The following is a 21,508-nucleotide window of genomic DNA, read 5'->3' on the forward strand; positions in this document are numbered from 1 at the left end:
TTCCATGTTTCTACCAGAAGAGTAGAATGTAACGTCCACATAAGCCAAATGACAACAAATATAGTAGTAATGACGGCTAGAGACGGTTTTCCAATAGAAAGACGATCAGTGGAAAGACCACGAAAACGATGGAATGACAAATTGTCATTCTGGAGGCTTATTGAAAAAACAGACAGAGTCATGTCTACACAAAAAGAAGAAGAAGAAGAAGAAGAAGAATATGTATATTGGCTGATTTTATATAGATCCGTAAAATGTTTTTCCTTGTACTACATTGTTTTTTTTTATATATTCAAACAGTCTTTTGTTGACTTTATTATTTATTTCTAACTGTTGCATTTACTCACCGGAGGGACCGCAGACGTTCGGATACAATTAGCGTCTCTTTGCAAAGACAATGACGTCGACTTTGCAAAGTAACAAGACACTTACTCAACACACACACTACACATTACACCTGAGATAGTGATAAGTTATACAATTACGTGGCTAAAGGTTCTAGTTCTAAACCAAGGCCAGAATCAGAGAAAAAAAAAACTGTTGCATTTGTTCAGAGATCCATGTCTGTTTCTTTCGTCTAGATTTTTTTGGCTTGTTGCTTTTCTCTTCAGTATTGTTTTAGTTGTTCCTGACTTTCATGCTCCAGCCATTTATTTCTCGCCATGTTTTTAGTTTGATTATTTTGTGTTCCATTCCTTTTATATATCCTCATTATTATATTGTCTCAGTTTCTGTCCCAATTATTCAGTATATTGTTTTGTTAAAAGGAAGGCAACAACATGCAGTGTACCAATGCGAAAGCGGTCATCCATCCAAATACTAACCGCACCCGACTCTGCTTGACTTCGATGATAAGAAAGAGCCGGTATATTTGGTGTGGCTGTTGCCATGTACTATTCATTAACTTTTATTTCCGTCGACCGTCCATTTATGATCAATTTTAACACCCTCAAAATCATTGATTAATGGCCCCTATTAATAAATGTTTTTCTATTAATGAACGATTTCATTATAGGCAACACAACATACATTGCTTGCATAAATTAATTAAACGCTCTGTGATTGGCAGTGACCTGTGGTGTAGGCAACCAAACATATACCTATTTATATTCCCACTAAAAATTTAAAATCAAGTAGCCGCTGTTAGTACTATCTGTCATTGTATGTCATTATTTACTTTATTGTTTAAAATTCTGCGTATTTGAAAAATCAAAAGATGGATATTGACTATCACAGAATTTACAGAGGTCCAAGAAGACTTAAATATAAATTTGTCAAAATGCTATACAGCAGATATTATTATTATACTATTTCGAATATTAATGTTTATAATAATAAAACTACCACTAAGGAAAATTAAACTTTAAATAAAGTTAATGAAAGCTGAAAAAAATTGTGGTTTATCGTTAAGTAAATAAAAATTTAAACTAAGATATCTTTATTTCTGAAAATTACGGTCGACGGAAAAGTTTTGTAACGAACTCGTGAATTAAAATGGCAATTAACAATCTCGAACATTAACGTGCTCGCTTCGCTCACGTGTTAAAATATCTGAATTGTTAATCGCCCTTATTAATACACTTGTTTGACTTGTTGGTTAAATAACTATTTTAAATTGCATGCCATTATGTCAAGTTTAAAATATCTATTCCTTAGATGCAGAACTTCATTGTAAATGTAAGAATACCATCTATAACGCCTTACAGCGTAACCCAAAAATCCAGCAGCATGACATTTTATGAACGTCTCATGTATTACAAGTCTCATGTATTACATGTCTCTCAATATTAAAACAACACTTTCGCAAGGAAATTGATCTTCACGAAGTTATAACCAGTACGAGCTTCCTCCTAAACTCTCACCCACTCATCAATGAACCTTCCTTGCTCACTATCGCTGCTGTTGAAATTGAAGGATTCCATGTTTCTACCATAAGAGTAGAATAGATCGTCCACATAAGCCAAATGACAACAAATAGAGTAGCAATGACGGCTAGAGACGGTTTTCCAATAGAAAGACGTTCAGTGGGAAGACCAAGAAAACGATGTAATGACAAATTGTCATTCTGGAGGCACATTGAACAATAGACAGAGTCATGTCTACACAAAGAGAAGAAGAAGAAGAAGAATATGTATATTGGCTGATTTTATATAGATCTGTAAAATGTTTTTCCTTGTACTATATTGTTGTTTTATATATTCGAACAGTCTTTTGTTGACTTTATTATTTATTTCCAACTGTTGCATTTGTTCAGAGATCCATGTCTGTTTCTTCCGTCTAGATTTTTTTGGCTTGTTGCTTTTCTCTTCAGTATTGTTCTAGTTGTTCCCGATTTTCATGCTCCAGCCATTTATTCTCTCCATGTTTTTAGTTTGATTCTTTTGTGTTCTATTCCTTTTATATATCTTCATTATTGTAATGTCTCAGTTTCTGTTCCAATTATTCAGTATATTGTTGTTTTGTTAAAAGGAAGGCAACACCATGCAGTATACCATATACCAAAGCGGTCATCCATCCAAATATTAACCGCACCCGACTCTGCTTGACTTCGATGATAAGAAAGAGCCGGTATATTGGGTGCGGCTGTTGCCATGTACTGTTCATTAACTTTTATTTTAAAATGAATGCCATTATGTCAAATTTAAAATATCTATTCCTTAGGTGCAGCAACTTCATTGGAAATGTAAGAATACCATCTGTAACGCCTTACAGCGTAACCCAAAAAACCAGCAGCATGACATTTTATGAACGTCTCACGAACACTTTACTTTTCCTATACCACAAAGAATATGTATATTACCCACAGCAACAAAAAATATTGAAACAACACTTTGGCAATGAAATGGATCTTTACGAAGTTATGACCAGTACGAGTACGATCTTCCTCCTTCTAAACCAGTGTTTCCCAACCTTTTTATGCCATGTCCTACCTTAGCCATTCCAAAAATTCTTATGCCCCCCCCCCTATGTAACATGCACATACATAATTATTTTGAATATTAAAAAATCTAATTGTTCAACTTAGAAATTTAAATGATAGGTTTTAGGAAGACATCACTATATAGGAAATTGTTAACGAAACAGTTAAGTAAATTTTCAAAACATATAATTCAAGATTCAGATTCCAAATAATTTTAATGTACCAAGAAGATTTTTCTATATTAATTTATTATTATTTTAATTTAGTGAGATCCTTGCTCTTGATTCTGGATGCACAGATATTTTATATTAGGTTTCAATTTGGTTAGCTTCAGTCTTGTCTCCAAGTTGTTATAATACAGCTGATTTCTTTTTTACCAGTAAATCATTTACAGTATTAAATCGACCTTCAGCTAAATATGAAGATGCAAATTGTAGCAATAGCACATTTGGTTGAATTTGGGTATTTGATTTTGATTTCTGTTTTCCCACAAAGCCATGCCATCGCTCCTTTTATACTAAATAAAGTTTTAACTGATTCGTCCTTTTGCAATTCTATGAGTTCTTTTTGATAAAACCTTCTTATACTGCGTATTTGATATATCAGACAAATCCACTAGCATTGGCTGCATCATCCATGTTGGATAATCATTTGCTTTAAATCAGAATTTTTTTTTTAAATCGGCGCGTAGAAAATTCAGATGATTGACAATAATTAAGTAAAGCGGTATCAGTTATGTCACATTTTTGGAGACAATGAAACTGTTCAAAGTTTTTGTTGTTAATATGTTTCTGACATACTGAAGAGTTTTATTTGTTCCTTGAAGTTGCTTATTTAATATATTTAATTTTTCAAAGATTTCGGCTAAATAACTCACAAATACTTTACCATCGGTTATGTTAACAGATACTTAATTTCAGATTTGTTGCATAAAAAGTCACTAACAGTATCAGACAGTTCTATAAATCTTTTCAAGCAGTTCCCTTCAGATCGCGATCTTACTTCAGTATGAAGTAAAGTCTCACGTAGTCTTTATTTTTATTCTTCACAAGATAGCTTGAGCATTAACACACTTTCTTAAGAAATGTAGTACATACTTCACATAAAATAGGCGAGAATATTTTTGTTTTAGCTATCAAGTTTTCCCTATGAATAACGCATTTCACAAGAATCATTTATGGATTCGCATCTTTCATCAATCTTAAGCAAACATTTTTCTTGCTCATTATATAATGAGCACCATCAGTATCACAAGATGTTTTATTTTTCATTATTATAACCGTTTATAGAAGAACATTTCTTCAACAAAAAGCCCTGTCTTAATATAGCTTACATTAGTTATCAAAACTGCCTCAAATTCTCTCAAAGTAGATTGATCCATTTGCTGTAAGAAATTTCTTGTTTCCAGCTTTTCAACAAGTTGTTTTTCAATATATTCCAATTTGTCTACTCTTCTGCTAGCAGTTCTGTTACTGAGTGGCATAGTTTTTACATTTTTGTCATCTTTTTTGCAGTTTTAGTGATTAATAAAAATATTTGATAACTAGCCTCAAGAATACAATTATTAGTTGAAATATGAACAGTAAATAGAGACTTCAATATTTTTCACAGAAATCTAGGATTGCATTTAAATGGCCCATAAGTCGTGTCGAGAACATATTCGAATTGCCCCCCTTAACAATCAAATTGCCCCCATGTGGGGAGGGGGGCTCCACGTTGGGAAACACTGTTCTAAACTCTCACCCACTCACCACTGAACCTTCTTTGCTCACTAGCGCTGCTGTTGAAATTGGAGGATTCCATGTTTCTACCAGAAGAGTAGAATGGAACATCCACATAAGCCAAATGACAACAAATAGAGTAATAATGACGGCTAGAGACGGTTTCCCAATAAAAAGACGATCAGTGAGAAGACCAAGAAAACGATGGAATGACAAATTGTCATTGTGGAGGCACATTGAACAATAGACAGAGTCATGTCTACACAAAAAGAAGAAGAAGAAGAATATGTATATTGGCTGATTTTATATAGATCCGTAAAATGTTTTTCCTTGTACTATATTGTTGTTTTATATATTCGAACAGTCTTTTGTTGACTTAATTATTTATTTCTAACTGTTGCATTTGTTCAGAGATCCATGTCTGTTTCTTTCTTCTAGATTTTTTTGGCTTGTTGCTTTTCTCTTCAGTATTGTTCTAGTTGTTCCTGACTTTCATGCTCCATTCATTTATTTCTCGCCATGTTTTTAGTTTGATTCTTTTGTGTTCTATTCCTTTTATACAGGGTGTTTCATTAATAATTGTCCATATAGTAACTGGAGAAACCTTAGCACAAAATACGAAGATTTAACCTAAAACACTTAAATAAAATGTGGTTCATTACTGAGTTACAGGGTGTTTTATATAAAAAATTAAAAACTATTTTTTCTCAGCATTTTAAAACTATTCGACATATCCTTTTCATACTTAGCAGGAAGTATAGGTACTGTACAAACTACTAAATTATGTTAAACAAACGTTTCTGTCTATTACCAGAGGCGTACGACGGGGGAAAGTGAATGGTTGACCCTTTACAAATTCTACGCCACTGGCGGAATTGCTATTTTAATTCAATTTTTGGATTCTCCAATACTTTCTATGAAAATAATATACTCTTAATTTGTAACGATAAAGACATTAGTTTTCGAGATCTTTGAAGTTAAAAATGAAACGACACGGTTATTTTGATTAATGTATTGTGTCGCTTCATTTTTAATTTCAAATATCTCGAAAACTAATCATTTTATCGTTACGAATGAAGAGTATATTATTTATATAAAAAGTATTGAAAAATCAAAAAATTACACTAAAATAGCAATTTCGTCAGTGGCGTAGAATTTGGGAAGGGTCAACCAGCCACTATCCCCTGTCGTACGCCTCTGGTAGTAGCTAGAACCGTTTATTTATCTTAATTTAGTAGGGTGTACAGTACCTACACTTTCTGCCAAGTATGATAAGGATACGCCAAATAGTTTAAAAGTACTGGGTACAAATAATTTTTAAATTTTAATCATATGAATCACATCATAAACTAATCAAAATAACTGTGCCGTTTCATATTTAACTTCAAATATCTCGAAAAGTAATGACTTTATCGTTACCAATGAGAAGTATATTATTTACGTAGAAAGTATTGAAAAATCTAAAAATGGCACTAAAATAGTAATTCCACCAGTGGCGTAGAATTTGAGAAGGGTCAATCATTCACTACCCCCTGTCGTACGCCTCTGGTAGTATCTAGATACGTTTGTTTATCATAATTTAGTAGGGTGTATAGTAGTCTCACTTTGTGCCAAGTATGAAAACGATACGTCGAATAGTTTTAAAATTCTGAGCAAAAATAGTTTTTAAATTTTTAGATAAAACACCCTGTAACTCAGTAAGGAACCACATTTTATTTAAGTATTTTAGGTTAAATCTTCGTATTTTGTGCTAAAGTTTCTCCAGTTACTATATGGACAATTATTAATGAAACACCCTGTACATCCTCATTATTGTATTGTCTCGGTTTATGTTCCAATTATTCAGTATATTGTTGTTTTGTTAAAAGGAAGGCAACACCATGCAGTGTACCAATACCAAAGCGGTCATCCATCTAAATATTAACCGCACCCGACTCTTCTTGACTTCGATGATAGGAAAGAGCCGGTATAATTCAGTTTGGTATGGGTGTTACCGGCAGTATGCATTGGTTGCATATTGCAACTGCATATCCAATGCATACTGCCGGTAATAACATATGGTTCCGAAACCATAACGTTGACTAAACATTCTGCAAATAAATTGAGAATATCCCAAAGAAAACTGGAAAGAGCAATGTTGGGAATAACATAACAAGAAGAGATTTGGTATCACATAGGATAGTGAGAGAGGGCCAAAGTGACAGATGTCATAGAAACAATTATCAGCCAAATGGAGATGGGCTGAAGATGTAGCACGTTTAAATGATAACAGGTGGACCAAAAGACTCATAGAATGGAGACCTAGAGAAGATAAAAGACGCCGAGGTAGACCACCAAAAAGATGGATGGATGACTTGAGAAAAACAGTGGGAAATTGGATACACAAGGCACAAGATAGAGAACAATGGAAGAATATGGAGGACACCTATATCCAACAGTGGATGCAGTTGGGGAATGATGATGATGATGGCTGTGGCCATGTACTGTTAATTAACTTTTATTTTAAAATTCATGCCATTATGTCTAATTCAAAACATCTATTCCTTAGGTGCAGCAACCTCATTGGAAATGTAAGAATACCATCTATAACACCTTACAGTTTAACCCAAAAAACCAGCAGCATGACATTTTATGAACGTCTCACGAACACTTTACTTTTCCTATACGACAAGTACTACAAAGAATATGTATATTACCCACAGCAACAAAAAATATTGAAACAACACTTTGGCAATGAAATGGATCTTCACGAAGTTATGACAAGTACTAGCTTCCTCCTTCTGAACTCTCACCCCCTCACCACTGAACCTTCTTTGCTTACCAGCGCTGCTGTAGAAATTGGAGGATTCCATGTTTCTACTAGAAAGTTGCCTAACGATATCAAGAAGTTTTTAGACGATGCTAAGCATGGTGCAGTTTTAATCAGTTTTGGAACTAACATTGATATGAAGACATTTTCGAATAATACAATTGAGAGTTTGCTGAGAGCTATTCAAAATCTACCACAGCGGTTTATCTGGAAGTTTGATGCACTTCAAGTTCCTAATAAACCTGATAATTTGTTGATTTCAAAATGGCTACCTCAGTCGGATATTCTTGGTAAGTAGATAACTCATTTTCTTGATTTTTCTGATCAAAACTGATCTCTCTTCTATCGGATACGGATACCAAAATTATATTTTTTAAAACTTAGCAGCAGAAAAGTACCCTTTGTTTCATCACTTCTTCTTTTTCTTCTTCTTCTTCTTCCTAACTCAGGCGAGACTCGTTAGTCTCTTTAGATCTTTAGTATCATAAGACCTTTGTACCACACTCACACCCTGTTCTTCTTCTCAAACTCTGATGAGTTCTGTGGCCTCAACGAAGGCCAACAATTTTCTTATTGGTAGTTTTAGGATCTCTTATGGTTCAAACCTTATTTGATTAGTAAATTCTTGCCTTACATCACCTAGCACACTGCAATGGCATAATATGTGTATGGCAGTCGCTTCTCCATTTCGCACTTTCTGCATCATGGTTCATTCACTTTACTTAGTTTGTATATAGTCAACAGATATAAGATTTTTCTCGTGACACATCCCCTCCAGGCCGAAACCAAATTTTTTGAGTAGTATGGACATTGGACATCTATATTAATAACCTATATGTTTCCTGCAGCCCAATTTGATGATATACATAGTTATAAACAAATGCAGATCAAAAAAACGGTAAATTTTCGCTTTTTTCGTCTATTACTAAAAAGTAAAGCATTCTAAACAAATTTGACAATAAGAAACTCATAAATCATATAAAAAAACTTCAATATTGCGTTCGCTGAATATGTCTATCCTTTTTTGTTGCTTAGAAAATTGCAAAATAAGTCATAAATTTTGAGATTTTATAAATGTTCATAACTTATGTAAAAATTCAGTTAGAACCTTCTTATTACAGGGAATGCTGAGACTTCTTGTGCTTAAATTATAGTTTAAATTTCAAAGGAATTGGTCAAATAGTTTAAAAGTTATTTAATTTGTTTATCCCAAATTAATTTTTTTTGCAACACTATAATATGTAGTAGCAGTAATATTTAAGACAGTTTATGAAATAAGAACATTTATACTATTACCTTAATTAACTAAAAATGACAAAAAGTAATTTTAAACAGTGTAAAATTATTTTGCAAAAACATGTCCATTTTTTGCTTACTTATAAATAATTAGAATAACTTTTTAACCGTTACCCGTTGAAAAATTATTTTTCCATATTTAGAAAGACTGAATTTTTATATACATTTAGAAAGAAAAACAATTGTCCTAGGACAATTAGGCGAAGTTAGCCCCCCCCTTTTTTTAATTCACATGTTCTTGCCAAATAATTAAAATTATTTTTTGTTTTGTTTAATCTTGCAATATTTAGAATTATTTTTTGTCATTTTTTTAAAATTAAATTATTAGTGTATACCTTCTTCTTTTATAAACTATCCAAAGTATTACTGTAACTTCATCATTTTCTGACTTATAGTGTTGCAAAAAAAATTAATTTGGGATAAACAAATTACATAACTTTTAAACTATTTGACCAATTGCTTTGAAATTTAGGGTATGATTTAAGCACCAGAAGTCTCAGCATTCCGTTTAATAAGAAGATTTTAAGTTAATTTTTACATAAGTTATGAATATTTATAAGACTCAAAATTTATGATTTATTTTTCAATTTTCTAAGCAACCAATAAGGATAGACATATTCCGCGAAAGTCATATTGAAGTTTTTTATACGATTTATGAGCTGCTTACTCTCAAATTTGTTTAAAATGCTTAACTTTTTGGCAATAGACCGCAAAATTGCTAAAGCAAAAATTTACCGTTTTTTAATCTTCATTTGTTTATAACTATGTATATATATCATCAAAATCGGCTGCAGGAAACATATGTTATTAATATAGATGTCCATACTATTCAAAAAATTTGGTTTCGGCCTGGAGGGTGTTGTGTCACCAACAGGATATTTTTTTCCTTATTTCTCTGAACTAATAGGTGATTTCTTAAACGGCAATGTCGTCACCATTTCAGTGAACGTTTTGATGTCTCATTTATTGAGGTTCATCAAACTCAGTCAAAGTCAGTCAACTACTTCTCTTCAACTGTAAATGTTGGGTGAAAAAGTACCCATACCATGAACAAAAATTTTATGTGTTTGTAATGTTGGAGTGGCTATTTTACATGTATTTATTTTTTCATCCTCCGAAGTTGCACAATAGACAACTGCAACATTAGATTTACATATTGTAATGCATTTTTAATATCCAATGTTCAACACGATGCGCACACACACAACTCTAAGTAGTGGTATTTCTTTTTTATACATTGACCATTAGCTCCGAAGATGACAATTTTGTTGAAAGCGCTTAACTAAGAAAAATAAAATACCTTTACACACTTTAATGTACGAATTTTTTTCACTTCCTTTATTCATTCAAGTGTGTACAAAATTTATCATTTTTTCGACTATTATTTTTTTAGTCTGGATTTGCCCTTGAGTGGTTCTTCATTTATTTTGATTATTATTTATCAGCCATTTATGAACCTCGTTTTTCGTAGCATCTTTAGTGATGCCACAGAAAGGTTCTGGGTTTTCAAAAGTTTCTCTCGAGCCTTGTTTCTGAACATACTGCTCGTTCGTTCCCATGCACCCCTTCATGACCCGGCACCCATATTAAAGACACTTTATTGTCATTTGACAGGTTGTTGAGGAGATCTTTGCAGTTTCTCACCAGTTTTAATTTGGTGAGAGGATTCTTTACAGCCAGAATAGCCGATTGGCCATCTGTGTAAATGTTGATTCTCTTAGTTTTAGGATCTTAATCATTGCATCAGTGCAGGCCACCAAAGCTAAAATCTCAGATCTCAAAAATACAATATTTATGTTATGTACATTTCTCCATTTCATTTCCTTGAAATAAAAAGACCAAATCATTATAGGTATTAGAGATTTTAACTTAAAATTTGTTTATTTTTAGCCCATCCAAATGTAGTCGCATTCGTTTCCCATTCCGGACTTATAAGTATCACAGAAGCAGTACACCATGGAGTGCCACTTGTTGTTGTTCCTATATTCGGTGATCAACATATGAACGCCCTTAGAGCTGTTGAGAAAGGCATTGCAGTTAAAATTGAATTCTCTAAATTGGATGGAGACACTCTTCTTGGCGGAGTTCAGAAAATCATAAATGATAACCAGTAAGTAGTTTTTATATCATCAGCTTGTTTAGAACATCTTAGTGGATGAATTAATACTGTATATGATCAGCTCTTATCAACTAAGTATGTTAAAATTAATTCAAAATAACAGATAAGAACATAACTTAGGATTACCTATGGTATTTATTGATTTTAAAAAGGCATACGACTCCATAAACCGAAGGATACTATAAGAACCCAGGAGAACATTAAAAATACTAGAAAAGAGTATAACGCTAGTGAGAACTAAACTATTTAATAACATATACCACGACGCGACTGTCAAATTCCTGAATTCCTGATGAATGGTTAATGTTCAATATTATTTTATTTATATAATTTATTAGTGTCATATTGTATTTGTGGTCAGTTGGGCAATCTACGACACAAAATTTTGACCTGTTCTCTTATCTCTAATAAAGTAAATATGTTTTTAAATTCACTGTATTCTTTGACTGATGTCCACCATCCCATTAATTTAAATTATTTATTAACATTAGAAAATAATGAGTTGGTATACCGATTATTGTATAAACATATTTTAGATATTAAACTTAAATTGTAATAATTGTAAAATATAGAGTAAGTATTTCTTGTAAATTGTTATATGTTAAAAGAAAAGAAAAAAAAAAGAAAAAAATATAAATAAAAAAAATAAAAAAAAGAAAGAAAAAATATAAAAAAAATATATACAAAAAAATATAAAAAAAAATAATATAAAAAAAATAATAGAAAAGAATATATAATAATTAAAAAAATATAATAAAAAAAAATATGTAGATAAAAATGAATGACGAACTTGGACAGTCCATAGTAAAAAGCTTTCGAATTAAGTAGAGGGCTAAAGAAGAATGTTGCAGTTTTTGCTGTGGAACTCTGAGAACATCATTTAGAAAAAAATAAATAAAAAAAATATACCTACTATAAAACATCATTAAAAAAATACAAAAATAAATATTTATTAGTAGAATTGTTTATTAGAGATTAATATTAGTATTAGTTTTAGGATTAGATACGAAAAAATGACTAATAAAATAAAAAATAGTAAAATTGGCGAATGGATTTAGTGTCCGCACTCATATAAACCCAAACAAACAACAACAATAGTGTCATATTGTTTTGATGTTTCGAAAATTGTTATGTCAGTTATTAATCATTAAAATACAATCTCTTGTCAAATACCTTGAACAATTTTTCATATTATGTAAACTACGTGCACAATACAATAGAATTGGCGACGAGAATAAAGAGAACTCACGATGGCAGCAGTACTAGTGAATACATTAAAAAATTTTCAAATTCAGCAAGAGAATATTACAAGGCAAATTATGGCAAGATCCAGCACCGACCAAGTGGATACCAAAGGAATGTCCTTGCAACCATATGACGAGTTAAATGAAACTTTTGAAGCTTATTTACAACATTTAGAAAATTTCTTTGCATTACGTAAATTAACTGATGATACACCTGAAAACGATCAAAAAAGTGTACAAATTCTTATCAATTGTTTGGGACCTAAGATTTATTCAACTTTAACAACACTTACAACATCAGATTTACCATCTGCCAAGAAGTATAGTGAATTAATCGGGTTGTTGAAACAACATTTATGCCCAAAACCAAATGAAATAACAGAACAGCATAATTTTTTTTTTTCAAGGAATCAGCGAGAAGGTGAATCAATTACACAATATCAAGCAGAGCTTAAGCATCGGACGGTAAATTGTAATTTTAGATGTGGAAACTGTAAAAAACCCACTGCTGATACTTATTTACGGGGTCAGTTTATAAGAGGGGTACGTTCAAATGAAATTAGAGAAAAACTTTTACAAGTCACTACAACAAGTCACAAATCCACATTAACAGATGTTGTTGTAGTAGCTTCTTCCATTGAAGCATCAAAAATTGAATCACGTTCTATGCAGACTTCCGAAAATCTAAATAAAATTTCAAAAGTAAACAGAAATTCAAATTTCAGTTCATATATGTCTCGTCCTGATCCATCAAATTTAAAACTAAGCTGATACAGATGTGGTCAATTTCACAAACATTCAGAGTGCTTAGCAAATAATTTCTATTGTAAATTTCGTAAAAAACGTGGGTATCTAGAATCTGTTTGTTTTAAGAAACAAAATGGACAATTTAGAAGTTCTAATGCAATGGAAGTTTTGGAAGAATATTCAGGAAACACTTACAATGACTGCGAAGAATTTTTGATGATAAATTCTATACATCATAATACAGATATACTAGATAAAATATTATTACAGCTATCAATTGAAAATGTACCTTGCAAATTTGAATTTGATACAGGGGCTGCAGTATCAACTTCCTCAAGCACATTTTTTAAAAATCTTAATATAAACAATCAATGATAAACAACGGACATTAAGCTTCGAACCTATACAGGTGAGATCATTGAGCTTCTCGGTGAATGCAAAGTAAATCTACGCTACAAAAATCAGCAGGCTACAGGAAGATTGTTTGTACTACGTAACAACGTTACACCTATGTTCGGCAGAGAATGGTTACGTTTGTTCGAAATTAATTGGAAACAAATTAACAATTTGGAAACTAACTTCCAGTATTCTGAAGAAATTTTAAAAAATAAGCTCTCCAAAGTTCTTAAAGATTATGATGATTTGTTTTCTCAAGAAGTTGGACTAATAACAAATTATATATTATGTTCTTTTCAACTTCAAGAAAATACACAACCTGTTTATGTTAGAGCTCGACCAGTTTCTTTTGCCCTTAGAGAAAGCGTTGAAGAAGAAATTGATCCATTAGAAAGAATAGGTATCATTAAAAGAATAACCTACTCTAAACGGGGAACCCCTGTAGTAACGATTGTTAAAAAAAATGGAAGGATTCGTTTGTGTGCAGATTACAAAATGACTATAAATCGTTGTATTATCAATGATAATTATCCAATACCTCGAATTGAAGATATTTTTGCAAAAATGAATGGTGGTGCGTATTCCTGTACCTTAGATATAAATCAAGCATACTTGCATATGCCTGTTAGTGAAGAAAGCAGTCTACTACAAGCAATTAGCACATCGAAAGGAACATATAAGATCAAACGTTTAATGTTTGGAATTAAAACAGCTCCTAATAACTGGCAAAGATTTATGGATCAAACATTACAAGATATAAAACGTGTTGGATGTTTCTTTGACGACATTGTTATAAAGGGATCTTCACCAGATGAATTACTTCAACGACTTCAAATTGTTTTTAATCGACTACGTAACAGTGGCCTTCATCTCAATAAGGAGAAGTGTCAATTTTTCAAAACCTCAATTTCATACCTTGGCCGTACGATTGATAAAAATGGATTACATCGAATGCAAGAAAATATCGAAGCAATAATTAAAAGTCCAAAACCTTCTAATGTCATATTTCTCGGTCTTGTAAACTATTATCATCAATTCATTCCAAACCATACTTCAAAATTAAATCCTTTACATAAATTATTACAAACTGATGAAAATTTTGAGTGAAATAAAGATTGTGAAGAAAGTTTTTAACAATTAAAGGAAGAAATTATTATTCCAAAAGTTTTAACACCGTTTGACGTCAATTTGCCAGTTACATTGGCTTTACGTTTAGTCTATTATTCCAACTTTTTGTCTGGTTTCAAGTACAATATTATAACCAGAGCTACAAACGATCATGCAAATATACATTACTTTTCAAGATGTTGTTAAGAAAGCCAAGGAAATTACGAAGAGATAGATACTGACAGTGCTTACGCTTACTTTCTTAATGAAATTAACACCTTACCGGTTACAAGGGATGCCATTAGATCAGAAATCCAAAAAGATTTTGAGTGCGCCAAACTTTTAAAGGAAATAAAAACTGGGAAAATAAGTTCCGATGTAGCACATGAGTACTCACTAGAAGATGGTTGCATTTTATATAGCAACAGAATTTTAATTCCAAGAAGTCTGCGCCAACTTGTTCATCAAGACCTACATGAAGCACATACAAGAATTGTCCAAATGAAAGCACTTGCACGTAGTTACGTTTGGTGGAGTGGAATCGATAGAGACATAGAACTGGTGAAATCATGTCGAAATTGCTGTTTAGTTCAAACAAGTCCAAGGAAAGTTCCTTTTCATTCTTGGGAGTATCCTAAAGAACCATGGTTTCGTCTTCACATTGATTATGTTGGACCAGTTTTAAATACACACCTTACATATTGAAATTGTAAATACAACGAGGAGAACTGTTCAATATTATTTAATTTATATAATTTATTAGTGTCATATTGTTTTGATGTTTCGAAAATTGTTATATCAGTTATTAATCATTAAATACCTTGAACAATTTTTCATATTAAATTACGTACAAAACACAATATAATTGGCGACGAGGATGGGATAGTTAACATCTATCTTTTTACCTTACCCAAGATAAATAATCCTAAATATTGCGATCAGCATCGATCATGGGATATGGACATGAGACTGTGGGCACTATGGACAACTGAAGGTGTAAGGATTGGAGGGAGCATCATTAATAACATAAGATTTCCAGACAATACCGCAATAATGGCAGAGAATATAGACGATTTACAAATTGTCTTGAAGAAATCATTAACACAGAAAGCAAAAAGATGGGACTAACAATGAATATAGATAAAACTAAATACATGGTGATCTCAGAAAACCCTGTTGACAACATACATCTGACATTGGAGGATAAACCTCTAGAGGGGGTCGACAAGTATAAATACCTCGGAGCAATTATAAAATCACAGTTAGATCAAGAGGAGATAGGGGTCAGAATATAAATAGCTCGAAAAGGATTTATAAAATATATTTATTTATTTATTTATTTATACGGGCAAGCCCAATTCGGTAATACATTAATAAGATATTGATAATTACAGTGTTGAATATATAAGAATAAAATGAGAGAGTACGAAACATTTAAAAAGACATGACAAAGTAAAATAATTACAAAACATTAATTACTAACAAATAACAAGGTTATGACATTGCTAAATATTTAATTTGGTTAAATGGTTCTTAAAAACATCAACAGTTACCAAAAAGTAAAAGGTCACCTAGGGAGTTAGCAAGTCTTAGTGTTCTAGGAACAAAAGTAAAATATGAGTAATTATATCTATGAAAAGAAATATGAAAGGTTTGAATTTGTCTTGTTGATCGTGGTGGAACAAACAACAATATTTTAGCAAGGAGTTCAGGGCAGTAATATATGCCATTGATAATATTAAAATAATACTGTAAGATCTTTACGCTTCCTACGGAAAGCCAGAGAAGAGATATTCAAAAATCGTTCCATATCTGTATAATTATAATTGATGTGTTTTTTGAACCCAATATATCTAAGAAAATTATGTTGAACACTATCAAGTTTGTTCTTGAGGTGTAAATAATGTGGGGACCAAACTGGAGAACAGTAGTCAAGGTGCGTCCTGACTAAAGAAAAATAGAGCATTTTAATAGCGAACACGTTCGTGAAATCACGAGTTGTCCTTTTAACAAAGCCAAGCATTTTCATGGATCTTTGAGTAATATTGTTGATGTGATGGTTAAAGCTCAGAGAGGAATCAAGAACAACACCTAAATCTTTAATTGAGTCTACCGTATCCAATAATTGATCATTTATGGTATAATTAAATACTGATAAATGATGATTCCGACAAAACCGGATAATGTGACACTTGTTGACATTCAAATCCATCCCATTATCAAGACACCAGTTGGCTAAATTATCTAAATCTGATTGCAATGATATTGCATCATCTTGATTATTAATGATTTGATAACATTTAAGATCATCAGCGAATAAGAGAGCAGAAGTGTTAGAGAAGCAGGTGACGATGTCGTTAATATACAGGTTAAACAAAAGTGGACCCAAATGAGAGCCCTGAGGTACACCAGAGGTTACTAGAAAAGTGTTGGAGTAATGATGATTAACCCTAACCTGCTGTGTTCTATTTGTTAGGTAACTGCCCAACCACTTCAACACAGAACCTTCTATGCCATATAATTTGAGCTTATGTAACAAAAGATCATGGTTCACCCTATCAAAAGCCTTGGAGAAGTCAGTATACACTGAATCAATCTGCAACCCCCTCTCCAAAGCTCCAGACAAGGTATCAACATAAAGCAACAAACTAAGTTCTGCTGATTTACCACAAGAAAATCCGAACTGTTGAGAATTTAGTATCCAAGAGCAGTCATAATTAAGGTAATCAGTAACAATACTCTCAAATACCTTGGGAATTGTGCCGAGAATAGAAATAGGACGATAATTCGTTATGTCAGCTTTATTACCTGCTTTGTAAATTGGAGTGACATAGGATAGTTTCCAAAAGTCAGGAAATTCCCCCAACTGAAAGGATTTATTAAAAATATGATAAAGCGGCCGAGACAGAATAAAATAGAATCGTTTAAGAAAAATGGGAGAAATACCATCTGGCCCAGGTCCCTTATTGACATTAAGAGTTGAAAGTTTTTCGTATATTTTTTAAATTGGTATAATATAGGAAGATACACAGACCTTAGACTGTATTAAATTGTCATTATGCTTAAGAGTTTTATTACTAAAAACTGAAGAGAAATGGCTAGCAAATAAATTTGCAATATCGTTGCCATTAGAGGCTAGTGTATTGTTGAGTGACATTGAGACAGGCATACTATTATTTTCTTTCTTACTGTTTACAAATTTCCAAAAATTTTTTGGATTAGCTTGGATCGAAATCTCAGTTGAATGTATATAATTAGCATAACAATTTTTTGATAAAATTTTGCACTGAGCTCTAAGTTGACTAAAACCTGCATAATTCTCAGGAGACCTGTTACTCTTGTAAATTAAATGGGCAGTCTTTTTGTCACGTATTAATTTTGTAAGTTCACTAGAATACCAACCAGGAAATTTCTTTGTACAAACTTTTTTCAATAGAACATACATATTAAGCACACAGTAAAGAATATCATAGAAAGTACCTATCATCTCGGAAAGTTCTTTATCACTTATAAGACTGTCCCAATCAATTGTTTCTAAGTATTGATAAATGCAAGGAAGATTAGCTTTATGAAAATCATAGTAGTATTCACCATCGCCTGCAGTAGTGTTTTGATCAAAGTGTAGCTGTAAGATAGTTTCAAGTGGAGGTTATCACAAGCTCTTCTGATGAGAGAACAAGGTCTAGAATAGCGCCTCTAGAATTGACAATGTTATTTGATTGGAATAGATTATGAAGAGCACACATATTTGAGATAACACCAATCGCCTCCGTTTCTGCAAACGATGTATTAGGTTTAGCAGTTGCCGATGAGCAAAAGTCTTCAAGTTCCCAATCAGCTGATGGCAGGTTGTAGTCACCAAAGAGGTATAATTTAGAATTTGAATATTGTTCACCTATACTAATAAGCTGATCAAAGTGCACTTGGTACTTGTTAGGTGTAGACTTTGGTGGAATATACAATGCACCCAAGATAAACTTACCACACAAGTGAACAAAAAGTTGCTCAATGGAGGAATCTGACGGAACAATTTTTACGGAAATTTCTTCTTAGTGGCTATTAAAACTTTTTGGTGGCTTTTACAAATTTGCTAGATTCAGGTGTACGATCTTGTCTAAAAATGTTGTAATTTGTCAATCCAAGTTCAGCATCATTGAAATCGGCAGTAAGCCAAGTTTCTGTAAAAATGATTACATCGTAGACACAGTTTGACACATTAATACTTAAATCAGTTAATTTGGTACGGAGTCCTCTAACGTTTTGGTAATAAAGAGATAGCTTGCCCGGCTTTAGTGGTTTTTTTGGTTCCTTTGGACAATTTTTGGTACGTTATTGATATATTTAATTATTAGATCTTGTTCACCTGCATCTTGACGGGCTAGTAGTTCAGTCTTGACGGTGTCAAACAGTTTCCGTTGAGTAGGTGTTTGGTCAAGAGATATGAAGATATTTTTCTCTCGACTAACCTTTATCTTGTTTTTAATTATCAAATGAACATCCTCATTTGAAGATAATATTAATTTGAGTGGTCGATGCCCATTTTTGTTTTTCTTGCCAAAACGTACCATTTTCATACCATCCAATTTAACAGAATCATCAGCAGTAGATAGAATATTTTTCACTTGTTCAACGTCTTCAGGAGTATTGGTTCAGGAAGATTAAATATGAGTAAATTGTTTGATCTCTTTTGACGTTCGTGTAATTCATATGTTACTTCCTCCATCGAGAAGGATGCTTTTTCCTTGAGTTTAGAGATGTCCCTTTTTAAAGTAGTGACTTCCTTTTAAAGGCTTTCCATTTCACGTAAAATCTTCGGTACACTTTTAAAAGAAGAGCGACATTCATTGCAGAAATAGATAAGAGTTCTTTTCTGCAGTATAACTGCACGAAGTTCAGAGGCGGTTAATCTTGTGCAATCTTCAGTTGGATGTGAGACTACGTGACAACTGTCACAAGCGACATACTTATCCCCAAGTTTGTCCCTGCAGCAGTAACAAATGCCAGCCATTTACAGCGAATCAATCAGCCTAGGTCACAAATTATAAGTTATCTCCTGGACTATAACAGAAAACCATAAAGTGATTAACTGCTATCAGATGTTTTGCTTATTGTTTTGTTTTTGCACTTTTTATTGCAAAAAGTGATAGAAATATGTTCAAAAACAGTATTGTATAACCACTATAAATATGTATAAATTTTCTTTTGACCAGTGAAGAAAATACTACTGATATCACTGGCGAAATAGCGAAATTTTTAAACGACTTCCAACCACATGAAATCAATAAAAACTAACACAGACAATCAACACTGCCATTATCGACAATTTCTTAACTGTTATTTCATAACATTAATATAAGTCAATGTTTACAAATAAGAAAATGAGTTTGGTCATCAGATAAAGGTTCGCTGAATGTTACGTTTGGTCGCAGCTACTATATGGGGTAGAAGCATGCACTCTGAAAGCTCAATCCGTAAAAAAAATGGAGACATTCGAAATGTGGCTATATAGGCGTATTTTGAAAATTCCTTGGACTGCAAAAGTCTCAAACGAAGAAGTGTTAAGACGAATTGGACATGGCAGGACGTTTATGAACACAATTATTAAAATAAGAAAAACATCGTATCTGGGCCACATACTTCGAAACGCTAAATACTCTCTGCTACACGTCATCATGCAAGGAACAAGAGAGGGGAAAAAGGCTTAAGAAGAAAGAAGAAATCTTAGCTGAGGAATATCAGAAATTTGACTAACCTCGTGATTGCCAACCTTCGTTAGAAAACGGCACAAGAAGAAGAAGAATGGGTAAAAATTGATTGCGCCGAGTGTTATTTTTTACTCACATAGAACATAAGAAAGAATGTGTGTGTACTTTGTACGCACGTAAGAAGTTATACTTCTTACCGGGGAACCGGGGATCTCTCAATATCCGGTCACACGCTCTACCACTGAGCTATATTCCCTTTGCTTTGACAGGTTACAAGATTTCTCATACATACTGACAAATTTAATAGACCAAGTGAAGTATACAAAAATACTTTAAATATACCTAAATATAAATCTACTATTATTATAAAATATCTTATTCCCGAGGAAGACAAATCCAAAAACACAAAAATTATAATAAATATATTTACTAAAAACAGTAATAATATATTATTTTCACGCACACCTTATTTTTGCGCTACATAAAGATGTAGCGATTAATACCATACTATCGGTGTGCGCATGCGCCAGGGAATGTAAAAATTCACCCTCGTGCCAAAAGAAATATAACTTCAAAAATAAAAAAAAAATGATTGAAATCATCTTCCTTAGTCTCAGCATCCGTTATGGCTTGCAAATTGTAGAAGCTTGGAGGTGTAACCAGAGAAGGTTCTCATTGTTTTCAGTCTGGTGGGATGTAGAGTATCAGAGAGGGCAGCATATGTGCCTCCTGATGAGAGACTAATAAGTTTCGAAACCGGTAGAGGTGCTTGCTGCATTCTCTGGTTGGACTAGAATATGATGCGGCTGTATTTTCGTTTTGCAACGAGACTGAAAATGGTTATTCATTTTTGAAAAAAATTTAATTCTGACAGTGGGGCATTGTGCCTATCTTAACTGGAGGTACCTTTGTTGGGTTTTAAGACGTAGTTGATATCCAATAATTTAATGTAATATTCATAGAGCATAGAGCTTCAGTGAAAACGCGCCATCGAGTTTTATTTTGAGCTAAGACCTTCACCTCATTCCAACACTCTCCTTGACCTCTTATCTCGTCCATGATTCTCCAAGTTTGTGCTGGGCGACCTCTTTTTCTTTTTCCTTGGGAATGCCAACTCTAGGGCAGTTTTTGTAATACTGGAACTATCTTTTTGGAGTGTGTGACTGATCCAACCCCACTTTCTGGACTTTATTTAATTTTCTACCCTCTTTAGTTGGGTCAGGTGTAGCAGATCTTCATTTCTGATAATGTTTGGGCCAGAAAATATAAACAATTTTTCGTAGACATTTGTTAACAAAGACCTGCACTTTGTCTGTAAGGGTTTTTGTTACTTTCCAGGTTTCACATTCGTAGAGTAGAACAGACATGACATTTGACTGGAATATTCGGATCTTTGTCCTTGTAGTGTACTCGCTAGACCTCCAAACAGAGTTGAGCATGCTGA

At 32.7% G+C, this 21,508-nt stretch overlaps 1 protein-coding gene across 1 annotated transcript in view; it reads left to right on the top strand.

Moving 5' to 3' along the window:
- Positions 1–21,508, top strand: part of LOC114330260 (UDP-glucosyltransferase 2) — a 110,014-nt gene that overhangs the window by 87,181 nt on the left and 1,325 nt on the right. Inside the window, exons 3-4 of the mRNA XM_028279585.2 lie at positions 7,190–7,740; positions 10,637–10,856. Of these exons, the coding sequence (XP_028135386.1) occupies positions 7,190–7,740; positions 10,637–10,856 (771 nt within the window). The remainder of the gene's footprint in view (positions 1–7,189; positions 7,741–10,636; positions 10,857–21,508) is intronic.

Source organism: Diabrotica virgifera, chromosome 4 (genome assembly GCF_917563875.1).
Source record: "Diabrotica virgifera virgifera chromosome 4, PGI_DIABVI_V3a".
Lineage (NCBI taxonomy): Eukaryota > Metazoa > Arthropoda > Insecta > Coleoptera > Chrysomelidae > Diabrotica > Diabrotica virgifera.